Below are 19,845 nucleotides of genomic sequence, written 5' to 3' on the forward strand. Positions count from 1 at the left end.
TCTATACAGGAAGCTTTGATTTCTATTGTTATATTCTCTCGAAATTATGCATCTTCTTCCTGGTGTTTGGATGAATTGGTGAAAATAATTGAGTGTAAGAAATCCAAGGGCCAGATTGTTTTGCCAATTTTCTATAAGGTGAATCCATCGGATATACGAAAACAAACAGGAAGTTTTGGAGAAGCATTGGCCAAACATCAGGCTAAGTTCATGGAGAAGACTCAAATATGGAGGGAAGCTTTAACTACTGCTGCCAACTTGTCTGGTTGGGATCTCGGAACTAGGTATATTCTTACAGGCATTTTGTCTTTTCTTTTCCATATTTCATTTTCAATTTCCTAATTTCGTTTCACAAGCACCCCGACCCGCCTCACTTGAAATAATTCCAATACAAACGACTGACGTTAATCTTAGAAGATTCACTCTCAAGATGCAGTTCAATTTTATCTATTTTTTTTTTCCCATGTTCATCAATAATGTTTATTTATGCATGATGCACTTAACAACAGGAAGGAGGCTGATTTTATTCAAGACCTTGTTAAAGAAGTATTGTCTAGATTAAATTGTGCCAATAGGCAGTTATATGTAGCTAAGTATCCAGTTGGAATTGATTCTAAACTAGAAGATATGAAATTACACTCTCATCGGATACAACATGTGTCTGATGGCGTTTACATGATGGGGATATATGGCATTGGAGGCATCGGTAAGACAACCTTGGCTAAAGCTTTGTACAATAAAATTGCTCACCAATTTGAAGGATTCTGCTTTCTATCAAATGTTAGAGAAGCTTCAAAGCAATTCAATGGCCTTGTTCAACAACAAGAAAAGCTACTCTATGAGATCTTAAAGGATGATTTGAAGGTTGGCAATCTTGATGAAGGAATTAACATCATAAGGAGTAGATTGCGTTCAAAGAAAGTTCTTGTAGTTCTTGATGATGTGGATAAGCTCGAGCAATTAGAAGCATTGGTTGGTGGGCGTGATTGGTTTGGCCCTGGTAGTAAAATCATTGTGACAACAAGAAACAGTCATTTGCTTTCTAGCCATGAATTTGATGAGACGTATGGTATTCAAGGATTGAGTCGTGACTATGCCCTTGAACTTTTTAGTTGGCATGCTTTTAAGAAAAGTCACCCATCAAGTAATTACTTAGATCTTTCAGAACGTGCAACAAGTTATTGCAAAGGCCATCCTTTGGCTCTTGTTGTTTTGGGCTCTTTCCTTTGTTCCAGAGACCAAACAAAATGGAAAACTATATTAGATGAATTTGAAAACTCTCTGAGCAAAGACATTAAAGATATTCTTCAAATAAGTTTTGATGGGCTTGAAGAAAAAGTAAAGGAAATTTTCCTTGATATTTCTTGTTTGCTGGTGGGAGAGAAAGTTAATTATGTTAAGCATATATTAAACACATGTCATTTCAATCTAGATTTTGGAATTGTAGTTCTCATGGATCTTTCACTTATTACGTTTGAAAACGATGAGGTGCAAATGCATGATTTGATACGACAGATGGGACGTAAAATAGTTAATGGTGAATCTTCTGAGCCTGGAGAAAGGAGTAGGTTGTGGTTGGTACACGACGTTTTGAAGGTGTTTATTGATAATTCAGTGAGTAACCCTTACCCAAAGTTTCTTTAATTTGCTTATTTCCAAGACTTGGTGATGGAAAATGCCAGTCGAAGTAAGCTGCCAGTCATGTTAAATTACTAAATTTATGACTTTGCAGGGAACCAGTGCAGTCAAAGCCATAAAGTTGGACTTGCCTAATCCCACAAGGCTAGATGTGGATCCACGAGCTTTTAGCAACATGCAAAATCTGAGATTGCTTATTGTTAGAAATGCAACATTTTCTACTAATCTTGAATATCTACCTTATAACTTAAAGTGGATTACGTGGCATGGATTTGCTCATCGATCTTTGCCGTCGTGCTTTACTACGAAACATCTTGTTGGACTGGATTTGCAACATAGCTTGATAAAAAATCTGGGCAAAGGATTTAAGGTAACATATTTCTACCTGTACATTTGATTGGAAGTCTTTTCATTGATTTTTTTGGAAAATTTAATGGGTAGCTATTTGATACTATGGGTTTTCGATCACAGTTTCTTTTAATTGGACCAAATACCCGTTTGGGTTTTATGGATTCTAATACCATATTTTGATAGTATGAGGTTCCATGTCAAACCTATTGAGGAGTAGCCCATCTATCTTATATAAAGAGTATGGAGTCTTTTGATTTTTCCAATTTGAGATCCTCAATTATAGCTTATTTTTTAAAAAAAACTTAGAACTTTATTTATTTATTTATGTTGAAAATGCTGTATTTGCCCTAACCGCATTTTAATCTTTTTATATTTCTCTAGTTCAGTTTTCTATCTCTCTGGTCTAACGTTTTGCACGTACACCTTGTCTTCTTCTTTCCTTTATTTTTCAATATGATATCAGAGCAAGATTATGAAATCCTAACTGCTATAGAAGAGACACATTCTTCAATCCTAGCCGGCGAAGGAACTACGGCAGAAGCGACCAATACTGCTGCGATTCAGGCTGCCATAGATAGATAACTTTGAACCATCCTTAACCCAATGCAATCTCAGCCACTGCAAGGAGTCCAACAACTTGTCGAGACCAGTCCAGTCGTGCCGCAAAGAAGCCCACAGCTGTTCAGAAGTTTCACAGGTGTGTCAGGGTCCGACACTGGTTTTTTGGAGCCGATCGGGACCAGCCCAGTTGTGCCGTCCAAACTTCAGTAGTCGTCCGTGACATTCTCAACCGCGTCAGGGTCCAGCGCTAGAAGCTTGGAGCTGCGTCCGATGCAGTTAGTTCCACCACCCAGCCGATCGGAGCCCCTGCTGCAGACCCAGTCGCAAGCACTGCAGATCGGAGCCGGTGCCACGACCCAGTCACAGATCGAGCTCCAGCTACCTTCGCATTCCTCCTTCCAGCCGATTTGTCCATCTCCAGCAGTCGGCCATTTGGGTGAGGCTTTGTCCTCGGCTTCTTGTGGGCAGAAACACCCTATATCAGGGCTCCCTATTCCTCCTCAACACGGGTCAATTGGTCATGGTGGCTTGCTCTAGGCTGATGGGTTTATCTTCCGCTGGAATCCAACAACAAATAACGAGTCTTCAGCAACAGATGGCCGCCCTTGGGGTTGTTCTTGGGAACTCAACGAATCTTCTAGACAAACCCGGTTAATTTAGATGTTTCATCTAGTCTGCCATCGTTTAGTAATAGCTTTCCCTAGTTTACGGAGAGAAGTTGAACAGACAAAACTATTTCTCTTGGTTCCAGTCCATTAGAATCGCACTCGAAGGGCGACAATATCTAACTGGGGAGGTACCAGATCGCATCTGGGAGGGAGAAGATTGTATCAACCGTTTTTGTCTCTTAAGCCAGGACTTCCTAAAGAAAGATGCAATCGTAGAGTGCATCTAGAAGGGAGAAGATTCCTTTCTTTGCTCACTGCTGGTAGATCGAAAAGCCATTGTTGTATTCTGCGACTGCTCGGGGCATTTGGGATGCTGTCCAGATTCTATACTCTAAGAGACAAAATGCATCACGTCTGTATACCTTGCGAAATCAAGTTCATGAGTGTAAACATGAGACTATGGACGTGACTTCATATTTCCATAAGAGACAGTGCTCATGTGGCGGGGTGCAACACTCGAAGATAGAGGAAGTTGATCGTGTCTATGACTTCCTTGCTGGGTTAAACTCCAAATTTGATGTTGTTCGCAGTAGGATCCTTGGACAAAGGCTGATACCGTCTCTTATGGAGATTTGTTATGAGGTTCGATTAGAAGAAGATAGGTTCAGTGCTATGAATGGACATGTAAATACATCCAGTCGGATCTGATGGTGACATACAGAATGGTAAAACCCCTCCGATATGTGAACATTGCAAAAACCATGGCATACTAAGGACCAGTGTTGGAAGCTACATGGTCAACCCTCAAATGGCAGACGTCGCCCTCCAAACGACAAGTCAAAGTCTAGGCGAGCCCTTGTGGGTGAATCCACGGATGGTGAGTTGAATTCTCAGGTGGCCAACCAGAACGTCCGGTATTGTAGGGGTTGGTACAATTGTTCAGTCAGGTAACCCTCTATCCTTTAGTCTTTTGGTTGAAGGAAAGAAACCATGGATCATAGACTCCAGAGCAATAGACAACTTAACTAGCTCATCTGATCAATTCCTCTCATATTCACCAAATGCTAGTAATGAGAGGATTCGAATTGCAGATTGGTCATTTACTTCTGTTGCAGGGAAGGGTCATCTATCTCCTCTCCAAGGGTTAAACTTTACAGAATGTGTTGCATGTCCCAAAAATAACCTACAACTTGTTGTCTATCAGTAAGATAACAAAGGATTTGAATTATCATGTTATTTTCTCACCAGATGTTGTTTCGTTTCAGAACTTGAGCTCGGGGACGACCATTGGCACTGCCCGACATGACAGGGGCCTTTATTTCCTTTCTGATGATTCTATCTTTAGGAGTTTTTCTAAGACTAGTTTATTATGTTCATTTTCAACATTGAAAAAGATTATTTGTTATGGTATTTTCGCCTTGGTCATCCCAACTTTCAATATATGAAATATTTGTTTCCCCATTTGTTTCACAGTGTGGATGTTTCTTCTTTGTCTTGGTGATGTGTGTGTGCGTGCGAAACAACACCGTGTCATGTTCCCTTTCTCAACCTTACAACCCTCCCGACCTTTCCATCTGATTCATAGTGATGTTTGGGGTCCTTCAAACATCACTACCTTGTTCGGTAAGCGTTGTTTTATAAACTATGAAATAGGAAAGAGGATAACACAAGAGTTTACGTGGAAAACCCTAATTCAGGAAGAAAACCACGATAGAAAAGAACTTATTATTTTATGTCACTTTACAATAGACCCAACCTAGATATAAATAGAATAATGTGAAACCTAATTTAGCAAATATAGTAAAAAGACAAAAATGCCTTAGGGCTAATTAACATATTTCAACACTCCCCTCAAGTTGGGGCATAGATATCAGCAAGGCCCAACTTGCTAATACAAGCTTCAAACATCTGTTCTTGATAACCCTTTCGTAAAACATCGGCGATCTGCTGGACTGAAGGTACATAGGGAATACAAAATAGATCCGCGGTCTAACTTTTCTTTAATAAAGTGCCTATCAATTTCAACGTGTTTGTTCTATCATGTTGTACGGATTGTTTGCAATACTGAGCAGCCTTTATTATCACAATACAGCTTCATAGGCCAGGACTACTCTCGTGAAGATCAGATAAAACTTTCTGCAACCAGATTTTTCACACACTCCAAATTCATAGCTCTGTACTCTGCCTCAGCACTACTTCTGGCACTACACCCTGTTTTTTACTCCGCCAAGTTACCAAGTTTTCCCATACAAAGGTACAGTACCCTGAGGTTGACCTTCTATCAGTCACAGATCCGGCCCAATCTGAGTCAGTATATCCCTTGATGCTTCGTGTGTCATGTTTCCTGACTACCAAGCCCTTCCCAGGAGTGACTTTAAATATCTCAAAATTCGAGTCACAGCTTCCATGTGCTCCTCATATGGACTCTGCATGAATTGACTTACTACACTTACAGCATAGGAGATGTCGGTCTAGTATAGACAAGTAAATCAGTTTTCCTACTAGACGTTGATACCTCTCCTTATTCACAGGGACTCCTTCCAAAACATTTTTCAGTTTGCTATGACCTCAATAGGGGTGTCAATAGGTTTGCATCCGTCATTCCTGTTCTTTTAACAAGTCCATAGTGTACTTTCGCTGAGAAACAGATATTCCTGCTTTCGATCTTGCCACTTCCATCCCAGAAAATACCTCAAACTACCAGATCCTTAATTTCAAATTCACTCACCATCCTTTGAAGCTTAGTAATTTCTGCTGTATCATCCCCTGATAGGATGATGTCATCAACATACACTACCAACACAGCAATCTTTCCTAAGGGTAATTTTTTGGTAAACAAGGTATGATCAGAATGTCCCTGAACAAACCCTTGGGACTTAACAAACACGGTGAATCTGTCAAACCATCCTAGGAGGACTGCTTCAACCCATATAAAGACTTCCTGAGTTTGCAAACATGATTCCCAAACTTAGCTTCAAACCTGGAGGTGGACTCATATAAACTTCCTCTTCAACTCACCATTTAGGAATGCGTTCTTTACATCTAGTTGATGTAGGGGCCAATCTTTATTCACAGCGACAGACAGAAGAACACGAATCGTGTTTAACTTAGCTACTGGAGAAAAAAGTTTCTGAATAATCAATTCCATACGTCTGAGTGAATCCTTTAGCAACTAACCTGGCTTTATATCTCTCAAGTGTTCCGTCAGACTTATACTTCACTGTGAACACCCATTTGCAACAACTGTTTTGTGGCCTCTAGGGAGAGCTACCAACTCCCAAGTCTTATTTGCCTCAAGAGCTCTCATTTCCTCCATTACTGTGCTTTCATTCGGGAACTTCCATGGCCACATGTACACTGGTAGGTATTGTTAGAGCATCTAGCTGAGTAGTAAAAGCCTTAAAAACAGGAGATAAGTTATTATAGGTCAAAAAAACTATGCAAAGGATATTTTGTATATGACCTGGTTCCCTTTCTCAGAGCAATTGGCATATCAGGGTGTTATCATAGTTGTCAGTTTTCGTCTGTCTCTCTCTCAGTATCGGACTTTTGAGACAATTCTGCATCCTCTTGAGGATTATTAAGCATCTCATCCTTCCTGACATTTTCAACCTTCTCTGAGCTCATTTCGTCACTTTTCTATGTTCCCAGACTTTTCTTCAAGACTCTCCTTTGAGACAACGGGATCTTGAACTTGTGCTGGTTCTGACGCTTGGACACTTTCCGATGGAACATCAGAGGTTTCCTGAATTTCCTTTCTGAGATTCCTCCTATAATACGTTATCCAGGCACTTGTTTAGTAGGAAGAAACCGACACAGGAACAACAGGAGCCGAATTAGGTTCAAGACTAGGTAGACTAGGTCCAGAATATTGGGACTAAGCTCAGATTCAGAGATATCCGGACTAGCTCTAGGTTGAGGCTAATGGGTATGGAATACGTGGAATTGTTAGTCTCTTCATTCTGGTCTCCTCCTGAAGATGACTAACGGGAAAGAACGGTTTTGTCTTCAAGGAACGTGACATCCATAGTAAAAAATATTTTCTGGAAGATGGATGGAAGCATTTATAGCCTCGCTGAAGAAGTGGATACCCGACAAACACACATGTTTTAGCTCGTGGAGCAAACTTAGTCCGATGTGGACCATGAGTATGGACAAGGCTGTGCACCCAAACACACGAAGAGAAACCTCAAGAATAAGATGGGTAGACTGATAGGACTCTTTTGAAGCACTCAAAAGGGGTTTGAAACTTTAGGACTCGGAAGGCATTCTATTAATTAGATGAGCTGCAGTAAGAATCGCATCTCCCCACAGGTACGAAGAAGAGATGCTGGAATTATCAAGGAACGAGCCACTTCAATAAGATGGCGATTTTTCCGTTCAGCTACCCCATTTTGTTGTGGAGTATATGCACACGAGTTTTGATGTATGATCCCTTTTGACACTAGGAATTCCTGGAAGGTGGGTTGACAAACTCAGACCATTGTCACTTCGGAGAATGGCAATCTTTGTGTTAAACTGTGTTAATACAGTGGTATAGAACTGTTTGAAAGGTAGATAAAAACCTCGGACTATCAGCAAGAAGATATACCCATGTAAGTCGGGTATGATCATCAATGAAGTTACAAACCACCGTTTACCAGACAGGGTATTGATGTTCGAGGGACCCCAGACATCACTGTGAACCAGGTGGAAAGGCTGGGTAGGCTTATAGGGTTGAGAAACAAATGACACGCGATGTTGTTTAGCACGTATACAGACATCACAAGATAATGAAGAGACATTCACATTATGGAAAAATGAGGAAACAAATATCGCATATATTGAAAAACTAGGATGTCCAAGACGAAAATGCCACAATAAATAATCTGTTTCAGATATAGCAAAAGAGATAACAGGCTAGTCCTAAACAAGCTTCTGGAGGAAGCATCCGTAGAAGGATAATATAGGCCTCTGTCATATCGGGCAGTGCCAATTCGTCCTCCCCGAGCTCAAGTCCTGAACAAAGCAGTATCTGGTGAGAAGACAACTCTACAGTTCAAATCTTTTGTATTTTGCTTATTGATAATAAATTGTAAGAAGATTTTGGGCACATGTAAGACATTTTTGCAGGGTAATCCATGAAATGGTGATAGTCTGCCTTTTCCAGCAACAGGAGCGAAGGGACCATCCGCAATTCGAATCCTCTCATTTCCACACTTGGATAGTATGAGAGAAATCGGTCGGATGAGCCAGTCAAGTGATCGGTTGCTCCTGAATCTAGAATCCATAAACTCATCCCCTCAGCAAGGAAACTCAAGGATTGAGGATTACCTGATTGAGCAACTGTTCCGATTCCTACGGTGTACCTGAATCCCCAGGATTAGTCATGGAAACTGTGTTTGAGGTTGTGCAGTCCCTCAACTGATTCACCACTAGAGCACGCCCAGATCTCGACTTGTCATTCGGAGGGCGACGTTTACCATTTGGAGGGCGACCATGCAATTTCCAGCACTAATCCATCGTATGCCACTGTTTTTTACAATGCTCACAAACTGGGGGTGTTTTACTATTCTGCTTGTCACCATCAGCTCCAGTGGACTTTACCCTGAAGGCAGCTGACTCTGTAGTGATAACACTTGCCCATTCATTGCACTTGATCTATCTTCTTCCAATCTAACTTCTGAACATACCTCCATGAGAGACGGAATGGTTTCTGCCTAGTATTCTACTCCGAACTTGTATCAAATTTGGGTGTAGCCCGGCAAGAAAATCATACACACGCTCAACCTCTTCTATCTTGGAGTACTGAATTCCATCTTGTGGACAGGTCCAGATGATCTCCTGACATAGATCCATTTCTTGCCATAACAACGACAACTTGCTGAAGTATGATGTTTACATCCATGCTCCCCTGTTTGCATTTCGTGAACCTGTTTACGTAGAGTATACAGGCGGGATGCGCTTCTGACGCCTCGAATATAACCTTCGGATGCATCCCAAATATCCCGGGCAGTGGCTGAAATAGAGTAAGGGTTCCCGATTTGTGGTTCCATACTACTAATTAACATTGAGCGGAGCAAAGAATCCTCAGCTTCCAGACACGCCGCTCTTGGGGATCACCGGATTCGGTCGTGGTATCTCTCCAGTTAAATATTCCAAACTTATGGCATCCCTCAAGAACCATTTTAATGGTTTTGGGACCAAGAGAAGTAATTTTGCCATTCAACTTCTCTCCGTGATCATTCCTGCAGAATTTCCAATTGTTCCAGATAAAAGATTAGAAGTTGGATTAGGAAACATTGATACCGGATTTTCTGAATACATCGGGGAAGAATCATGGCCATTCAATCGGGCTCCCAGGGCGACATCTGTTGCCTGAAGACTAGCTAATTGTTGTTGGAGTTCCCCATGAGATTCAGATCTGGAATTTTTCTGTCTAAATGCCATGGGATTTTCTTCAATGGATACACCCATTCGAAACTGGGGCTGAATCGGATATTACTTGAGGAAAGAAACTGTCCACCATGATGCTGTGACCATTTGCCGCATGACCGGCGCTGCTCTCAGACTGCTGTGATGGTGGGTAACGGATGAACGGCTCGGCGATCTGCTGTGCAGCGGAAGAAGTTCGCGCCGATCTGACCCGACCCGGCAACTGAAACATACCCATAATCGTCTGGTGAAGACGCGATTCTGTGCGACGCCGAGATGCCTACCGGCTGTAAACCGATCTGCTCGACCCGGCAACTAGAACGTACCCATAATCGTCTGGTGAAGACGCGATTCTGTGCGATGCCGAGATGCCTACTGGCTGTAGAGCGATTGCGTGCGCCGGCTGGAGAACGTTTGAGGCTTGAGATGGTGTGAGCGACGTTGAGGATCCGATTGGTTGTGACCCGATTGCGTGCGTCGGCTGTTCGGCTGGAAACACTGAAAATGTTAGTACAAAAAATCTGAGTTTGTTATCATCAAAATACTCGTTTGATTGAAGCCCTAAAACTAACATTATTGACGACCACACTCGTCTTACATGGTGTTCCTTCTTACTGACAAATCTGAAGTGACATCTGTTTTCCAACAATTCTTTAATATAGTCGAAACCCAGTTTAACACCAAGATTGCAATCCTTCGGAGTGACAATGGACGAGAATTCATTAATAACACCCTTCTTGAATTTCTAACTTCTAAAGGAATTATCCATCAAATTCGTGTGCATATACACCCCAACAAAATGGTGTGGTTGAATGCAAAAATGTCACCTCATTGAAGTTGCTCGATCCTTAATGCTTCCTACATCTCTCCCTTCGTATCTATGGGGAGATGTTATTCTACTGAACATACCTTATCAATCGGATGCCCTCCCGTGTCCTTAGGTTCCAAACCCCTCTTGAAAGTTTTAAAGAGTCTTGTCTGTCCACACGTCTCATTCCTAATGTTCCTCTTCGAGTGATTGGGTGTACTGTATTTGTCCATAATCATGGTCCTCACCAAACTAAATTGGTTCCTTGGGCTCAGAAGTGTGTCTTTGTCGGGTATCCTCTTCACCAGCGAAGCTATAAATGTTTTCTTGAAAGTTTTAAAGAGTCTTGTCTGTCCACACGTCTCATTCCTAATGTCCTCTTCGAATGATTGGGTGTACTGTATTTGTCCATAATCATGGTCCTCACCAAACTAAATTGGCTCCTTGGGCTCAGAAGTGTGTCTTTGTCGGGTATCCTCTTCACCAGCGAGACTACAATGTTTTCTTGAAAGTTTTAAAAGAGTCTTGTCTGTCCACACGTTCATCCTAATGTTCCTCTTCGAGTGATTGGGTGTACTGTATTTGTCCATAATCATGGTCCTCACCAAACTTAATTGGCTCCTTGGGCTCAGAGTGTGTCTTTGTCGGGTATCCTCTTCACCAGCGAGGCTACAAATGTTTCCATACAGCCACCAGAAAAGTACTTTGTCTTTATGGATGTAACATTCTTTGAGGATCAACCTTTCTTTCTGTTAGTCCCCTTCAGGGGGAGAGTACTAGTGAAGAGACTAACGAGTCCACATATTCTCTTCCTGTGGATTTTCTCCCTAAACCTATCCTAAATACAAATAATACTATCCTTCCCACCATAGGAAGAATCTTAGAAAGGAAATAACTCCTCTTGTTGCTTCACTGGATCCTGTCCGTGAATCGGAACCGGCATGGGCTCAAGTTCAAGACATTTCTGTTTCTGATGATATTGGTAAATGTGTTAAGGGTGGTGATGTAATTGAGAATGGTGGAACTGATAAGCCTACTTCAGATGATGACAAAACTGAAGATAGTAATGGGTCATCAGGAGAGATTCAGGATGGAGACTTATCGAGTATAAACAAGTGTGACAACCGTCCTCGTGCTATTGTGGAATCAGTAAAGTAGGAGAATATGATGCTACTCTTGATATTCCCTTTGTTTTACAAAAAGAGACTAGGTCATATACCAAGCATTCTATGCATAATTTCCTTTCTTACAATAACTTGTCTTATGGGTTTAAAACCTTCACTACTAACCTGGATACTGTAACAATGCTGATTAATGTGATATGGCTATGGAAATTCCCTAATGGAAAGCAACAGTTATGAAGGAAATGAAAGCCCTTGAAACATATAAGACATGGGATCTCGTGACTCTTCCTAAAGGACATAAAACCGTTGGGTGCAAATGGGTATTTACTGTTAAGTATAAGTCTGATGGAACTCTGGATAGATACAAAGCCAGATTGGTTGTTAAAGAGTTTATTCAAACGTATGGGACCGATTACTCAGAAACTTTTTTTCCAATAGCAAAACTGAATATGATCTGGGTTCTTCTCTCAGTTGCTGTCAACAGAGATTGGCCTCTCCATCCACTTGATGTGAAGAATGCTTTCCTGAACCGTACGTTAGAAGAGGAGGTTTATATGAGTTCTTCCTCCTGGATTTGAAGCTCAATTTGGTTATCAGGTTTGTAAGCTTAAGAAATCCCTATATGGATTGAAACAGTCCTCGAGAGCTTGATTTGACCGATTTACCACCTTTGTTAAATTCCAGGGTTACATTTAGGGGCACTCAGATCATACCTTGTTCACGAAAAAGTCTGCATCGGAAAGGTGGTCGTTCTAATTGTGTATGTTGATGATATTGTCTTATCAGAGATGATACCACTGAAATCATCAGACTTAAGAAAATGGCAGGTGAATTTGAGATATTTTCTTGGAATGGAGGTGGTAAGATCGAGAGAAGGAATATCGGTTTCTCAACGAAAATACACCCTTGATTTGTTGAGAAAACAGGGATGATTGGATGTTAACTTATTGATACCCCTGTTGAAGTCAACGTAAAATTAGGAGACTCTTCTGACAGAACACCTTAATAAAGAAAGGTATCGGCTTCTAGTGGGAAAGTTGATTTACTTGTCTCATACTAGATCAGAATATATCCTATGCTGTCAGTATGGCGAGTTAGTTTATGCAGGCACCTTACGAGAGGCATATGGAGGCTGTTACTTGAATTTTGAGGTATTTGAAGTCCACTCCTAGAAAGGGCCCATGTTCAGGAAACATGACAGAAGATGCATTGAGGCTTACACTGATTCTGATTGGGCAGGGTCCGTTATTGATAGAAAGTCAACTTTAGGGTACTGCACTTTTGTATGGAGGAATCTTGTGACCTGGCGAAGTAAGAAGCAGGGAGTGGTTACCAGAAGCAGTGTTGAGGCTGAATACAGGGCTAGAAGTCAGGGTATATGTGAGGAGATATGGTTGAAGAAAGTTTTGTCTGACCTTCACCAAGACAGCGAAACTCCTATGAAGCTCTATTGTGATAACAAGGCAGCTATAAATATAGCCAACAATCCTGTGCAACATGATAGAACTAAGCATGTGTAGATCGATAGGTACTTCATTAAAGAAAGGTTGGATAATGACAGTATTTGCATTCCCTACATACCTTCTAATCAGTAGGTAGATGTCCTCACTAAAGGGTTACCGAGACAAAGCTTCGATATGTGTATTAGGAAGTTAGGTCTCACCGATATCTATGCTCCAACTTGAGGGGGAGTGTTGAAAATGTTGTATTTGCCCTAAGGGCATTTTAGTCTTTTTATATTTCTCTACGGTATTAGGGTTAGCCTCGGTCTATTTATACGGGTTATACATGGTGATTGTATGTGTGAGATTAATAAAAATTCTTCTATCGTGGTTTTTCCTTCCTGGTCTAGGGTTTTCCACGTACCCCTTGTCTTCTTCTTCTCCCCTTTTATTTTTCAATAATTTATTTTTTTGCAATATAGCATTTTTATACAAAAACAAATTTTTATTTGTCTACTTATAAAAGGTAGTAAATCCTTTTTTAAATTAAATAATGGCATTTTATCTAGATTATAATTTTTTTTTTTCTATTTTTGCAATTTATGTTATTTTTATAATAATATTTTATTTTAATTATGTTTATATCAGTATTTACTTCTTTTCTTTTTTGTTTCTTTCCATGTATTTAGGATTGTATGAGGTTGAAGCTGCTTGATCTTAGCCACTCTGCTTTATTAGAAAAGATTCCCGAGTTCTCTGCAACATCAAACCTTGAAGAATTGTACCTTAGCCACTGCACAAATTTAAGAACGATTCCTAAGTCAGTTGTTTCTCTTGGTAAGCTTATTACCCTAGACCTCGATCATTGTTCGAACCTTAAAAAGATTCCAAACTATCTCATTTTGAAGTCTCTTAAAGTTTTGAAGCTCAGTCACTGCAAAAGATTTGTGAAACTTCCCGACTTCTCTGCAGCATCAAACCTTGAAAAGTTGTATCTTAAAGAATGCACAAATTTGAGAATGATTCACGAGTCTATTGGATCACTGAATAAGCTTGTTACCTTGGACCTTGGAAAATGCTCTAACCTTGAAAAGCTTCCAAGCTACCTTACATTAAAGTCTCTTGAATGTTTGAATCTTGCTCACTGCAAAAAGCTTGACGAAATTCCCGACTTCTCTTCTGCATTAAACCTTAAAAGCTTGTATCTTGAACAATGCACGAATTTAAGAGTGATTCATGAGTCTATTGGATGTTTGGATAGTCTTGTTACCTTGGACATTAGACAATGCACTAACCTTGAAAAGCTTCCAAGCTACCTCAAGTTAAAGTCTCTTAAACATTTAGAACTCTCTGGCTGCTGTAAGCTCGAACTGTTTCCAAAAATTGCTGAAAACATGAAATCCTTAATGTCATTGCATTTGGATTTTACTGGCATAAGGGAGCTACCTTCATCAATTGGATACCTTACTTCGCTTTTGCTATTGAACCTTGATGGTTGCACAAACCTCATCTCCCTTCCTAGTACAATTTATTTGTTAAAGAGTCTCAATCATCTTCGTCTTGGTGGGTGTTCTAGATTTGAAATGTTTTCCCATAAATGGGACCCAACCACCCATCCAGTATGCTCTTTTTCAAAAATTATGGAAACTCTATCGAGTTCAGAATTTCCCCATTTACTAGTCCCAAAAGAAAGCTTATGTTCCAAATTCACCTTGTTGGATCTTCAATGTTGCAATATACCAAATGTAGATTTTTTGGAAATTTTATGTAATGTCGCCCCTTTCTTATCTAGCATACTCTTGTCGGAAAACAAATTCTCTAGTCTACCCTCATGTCTCCATAAGTTTATGTCCTTGTGGAATCTCCAGTTGAGGAATTGCAAGTTTCTTCAAGAAATTCCAAACCTTCCTTGGTGTATACAAAAAGTGGATGCCACTGGTTGCGAATTGTTGGCTAGAAGTCCGGACAACATCATGGATATAATATCAAGGAAGCAGGTTCATCTCTTACCATTCCATTTTCTTTGTTCATATCATGTTCTTGTCTCTTATTAACATTCTGTACATATTAATATGTATGCGATAGGATATTGCACTCGGTGACTTTACAAGAGAGTTTATTCTAATGAATATTAGGATTCCAAAATGGTTCAGCTATCAGACTATATCAAATTCAATAAGGGTTAGCTTTCAACATGATCTCAATATTGAAAGAACTTTGGCTACGTATGTTACTTTCCAAGTGGTTGGAGATTCATATCAAGGGATGGCTTTAGTTTCATGTAACATATTCATCGGCTGTAGACTCCAAAGTTGTTTTATGAGAAAATTTCCATCATCAACATCAGAATATACATGGTTAGTAACAACTTCTTCTCCAACATTTAGTACTTCCTTGGAGATGAATGAGTGGAATCATGTCATAGTCTGGTTTGAGGTTGTGAAGTGTTCTGAGGTCACTGTAACTATAAGAAGCTGTGGTGTCCATCTCACTGAAGAGGTCCATGGAATACAAAATGATGTCAAGGGGCCAGGGGTAATTTATACAGATTTTGATCAACCGGATGAATTGCCGAGCCGGTGAGTGAGATTATTAATTGCTTTAAGAAGGCTTGATTAGTTGTCCTGTTTTAGAAAATTTTTGGAATATTATTTTGTCTATTTGAAGATATACTAAAGACTTCACAACCAGATCATAGATGATAAGGTTGTGAAGTCTTTAGTATACATGCTTCTTTTGAGAAGAATGTCTATATCAAGTGATTATGTTCAACTTTCAAGATGTTCACATGTATGATGTATGTTGACAATTATTACTCTGGGCTGTTTGCTCTTTTTATGATCTGCCGAATTTGAATGAGAATATTTTCCATCTTTTTGTAGTACACTATTTAAGGGCAAGAAGTTATCTTCCTAGGGTTGCTCCTTGTGTGTTGTGAGAGAAGTATTATTGTGTTTTGTGACAAAAGAACAAACCTCTCTCTGATTCAAAAGTTCGTGAAGCATATTCAGTTCTCAATGGCTTGCTTTATCGTTGTCTTGAGGTGGTTGAATTATTCTTGAGAAGCGATCCTTATCTTTACGGGGAGCCTAAGGCATCATCAATTGAGAAGGGATTCTCATTCTTAGGAGGATCCTAAGGTAACATTGACTGAGAAGTTGTTCTCAATCTTAGGGGAAGCTTAGGTTTATAAAGTGAAAAGGTTTTCATTTGAAGGAGGAAAGATAATGCCATGGTTAGGAGTCTCACACTCAGGGGAAGCTTAAGTGATTCTTCATTAATATCTGCATACCTAGGAGGAGCTTAAGTTCTATTGAGGAGTCTCACATCTAGGAGTCTAGGTGATCCAATAAGTTAGATTCTACATGTGTCACTATAATTGTCATTATTTTAAGTACAACGTCGTAGACGTTTGACTTTTTCATATTAGTGAATTTATCTTTCCAAGGCACACTGTCCCCTGTCATAGACAGTATATTAACGAACTGAGTTACCAAACTCTCTATGTCCTGTTTGCACTTTACTTGTTATCTCTGTGATTGGTAGGATTCTTTGCTCGTTATTTGTATTCATAGATCACCTTAAAATTTCATATTGTTTTGAGTAGATTGTGCTCTTTTTTCACTTGTGTTTCTTGTGTATGATATTCATAATGGCACAGGGATGTTGTCAAATTCTTCGCTCAAGAAGTCTCTGCGAAATCAGATTGTAATGCAATGTTGCATGCAGAAAATTTTCCAGTTTGGAAAGATGATTCCAAAATGCAACGACATATGAATTTTCCCTTACATGTAACTTCTGAAGGTGTTACAAGGATACGTGGCATGGAAGGCATGGCAGAGACAACACTTGCCAAATCTATATGCGACAAAGTTGAAAGTACTTACTTTTGGAGAGACGAAAGGAGCGAGTCCTTTGGGAGAAAGGCTTTAAATCATTCTGGTGGATTTCTTCGTGTTAATGAACATGGATTTTCTAGCTCATTTTCATCCCGGTTGAAGGCTGGAGGCTGTGAAAGAGGAAGTAATGTCACAAGCGATGGACTATCCTCCCAAAAGTATCTTAGAATTTTTGATGATCGTGATAGATTTGGGGATCTAAATGGAGTGGCTCATGGAACTGATGATATGTTTCCTTCAAGATTTATAAGGGTGGTTGATATAAAAGAGGATGATATTAGAGAAGAGCCTTCTTGGAAGTACATGGAAAAGTTATTCCAAGCAGATCTTAGATCATGACAAAGTTGTAAAGTTCTTAGTAGACATTCTTGTTTCGAGAAGAATATCTACCATCAATTGATTATTTTCACCTTTCAAGATGTTCACATTTATGGAAGGCAAATTCTGTTGTTAGTGTGATGTATGCGTAGTTCTTTTCTTCATAATGACATTCAAAGATTTGTGGAAGATGAAGAGAAACTAATTATGTTTCTTTGCCTTTACCTAGAGGACATATTCATGATGTATATTTAAAATATTTATCACTTGCTACTGATTCCAGGAATTTATTACTTACTCTCAAAGTTATTTTGGTTTAATACACCATTATTAGCACAAATTAACATTAAAAGACAAAAAATAATTATTTAGTAAATAATTAAAGTTAAAAGTGCAAATCTTGAACGAAAGGGACAAATTGAAAACAAAACTCAAATGTCAAAAGTAAAATTGTAACATTTTGAGACCTAATGACCTAAACTGAAATCAAGCACAAAATTTAAGAACCAAAAATGTATAACACTTCGAAACTTAGAGACTAAATAGAAAATAGACCTGAAAACCTAAGGACCAATATATGTATTTTTTCATATATATGATGAAATTCTTTTATCACTCCACCACTTCTTTTACCCTTTCTCTCAAACTTTTTCCCATCTTTCAAGTTTTTTCCTTCGCACTTTAAGGGGAAAAAAGAAGAGATTTTTTTTATGAGTTTTTGTTTTTTTTTTTTTTTATCTGAATTTAGGGTATAATCTTATTTTAAGCGATTCGATTTATGTATCTTAAAATAAATCTAAAATGAGTCCCTTTCTACTATTAGCTTAATATTGTTAAATTTGTTTTTTTTTTCTAAAAAAAAAAAAAAATCTCTCCATTAGCCTTCTGTTCTACAAATTTTATAAAACATATTCAACATTAGGTTTTTTTAACATGAAATTATATTATTATTTAAATTCATTTTTGATTTAAAAAAACCTCAAATGACTAATTTCAAAATTTATCAAATGCAAAATAATAAAATATGAAATAAATCTAAATTACAAAGACTAAAATCGCATTTTTTAAAAAAAAATCCACTGAAAAAAAAGGTGGATGTGAATGAAAATTTCTGGACAATTTTCCCACCTTTCCAATGCATTATTGGAAATTTGAAACCTAAAAATAAAGCTAGAAGTTTCATAAGCAAGCTATAAATATTCTATTAAGGGAAGTTCACAGCTTTAGTTTAGTTTGCATTGTTTTTTTCCCTAACTAAGGCAATTCTTGAAAGAAATGACATTATTATATATATTTGGTACACAATATTAAGGTAAAAGACAAACTAATCTTTTATGGACTAATTTTTTAACTTAAAAATAAGATTGGAATAGTTGCAAATATAGCATCTAGATCCAAATTATTTGTAGAGATAGATTATACAACTGGGCAGATATAGGAAATTTAAATTTAACTTTTAGAGTCTATTAGTGATAGATCATATATTACTAGTAAGAGGTCTATTAGTGATATATCACTAGTACTAATAAGAGTCTAATCACGAATAGATTTTGCTAATATTTACAAATTTGTAAAATGTTCACTATACACTTAATAATTATCCCTAAAAGTGCTATCTAATGCATTACTTTTCTTAACACTAAATCATGTCTTAATAGATTATTAGCTTAGATTATTAGCATTTTCTTACAAATAGTATGGGGGGTGGGACTTCTAACCTCTGAGTTTAAAATAGTACAAGTTTTATGTCAATAATAAACGATGCTTATGTTGATAAAATGAATTGGCCTTTTATCATCAGAAAGTTAAAATTAACGGATAATTGCAATGAAATAGTATTTTTTAGCTTAAATAATTAAGTGTATAGCAAATTTAAACAACTTGCAATAAATTTATGAGTGATAGACTCTATTACTAATAAGTTTTAATTAAGTAATAGACTTTTACTATGATATAGTCTATCACTGCGACTCCGAGAACTGAGAATCTAAATTTTGTTATATATATTCAAATTCTTTTCATTATGCTATCTATATGTTCATACTTTGAATTGATTATTATTTGAGAGTGCCTCTAAATTAAATATGTTAATGAAAAATAAAGTCGTCACCCAATACTTATAATCTCATCAATAGGCAAAGTGGTCGACTTGATTCTTAATGTTACAATTAATGATCAATTTTTAATGTTCTAAATAATTATCAAACTTCAAACCCTCATATTTTTAGTTTTTTTAAAAAATTGTACCAAAGAGCAATACTTAAGTTTATCATGATAATACATTCATCTTTTTAAATTCACCTCAATTTCACAGTAAAAAAAACTCAAAAAATTAAATAAGAAAACTCAAAAATATTAAATCATCCAATGTGAACTAAACTTAATTAAACTTGGTACTAATCAATTTCAAAGTAAAAGTTTGATCCTTGCATCCCATAATTTGTCAAAAAAATAAAATAAAATACATAATAATACTTTTTATTAAGTTTGATCAAAATATCTCGCTCTTTTTTTTAATTATTATTTTTTTTTATAAACATTGAAATATGCTTGTTGTGTGAACACTCATGTTGTTAATATCTAATGTTTAGGTTTTATTATTGTTATTATTAATTTAATTTGCATTGTATAACAGTTCCTGTATTTAATTTATGGCATATGTACTCCAAGGCTTCAATGGGA

General features: G+C 38.0%; 1 protein-coding gene across 1 annotated transcript; it reads left to right on the forward strand.

Moving 5' to 3' along the window:
• Window positions 1-3: 3 nt before the first annotated feature.
• Window positions 4-17,432, forward strand: LOC120069963 (disease resistance protein RPS6-like; the record flags this gene model as incomplete). The annotated part of the gene is made up of 6 exons (XM_039021807.1): window positions 4-284; window positions 510-1,614; window positions 1,733-2,008; window positions 13,636-14,943; window positions 15,032-15,525; window positions 16,608-17,432. Coding segments are annotated over 6 exons (4,041 nt in total), but the record flags the coding sequence as incomplete, so codon positions are not given.
• Between the last annotated feature and the right edge of the window lie 2,413 nt (window positions 17,433-19,845).

This window comes from Benincasa hispida, unplaced genomic scaffold (genome assembly GCF_009727055.1).
Source record: "Benincasa hispida cultivar B227 unplaced genomic scaffold, ASM972705v1 Contig711, whole genome shotgun sequence".
Classification (NCBI taxonomy): Eukaryota; Viridiplantae; Streptophyta; class Magnoliopsida; order Cucurbitales; family Cucurbitaceae; genus Benincasa; species Benincasa hispida.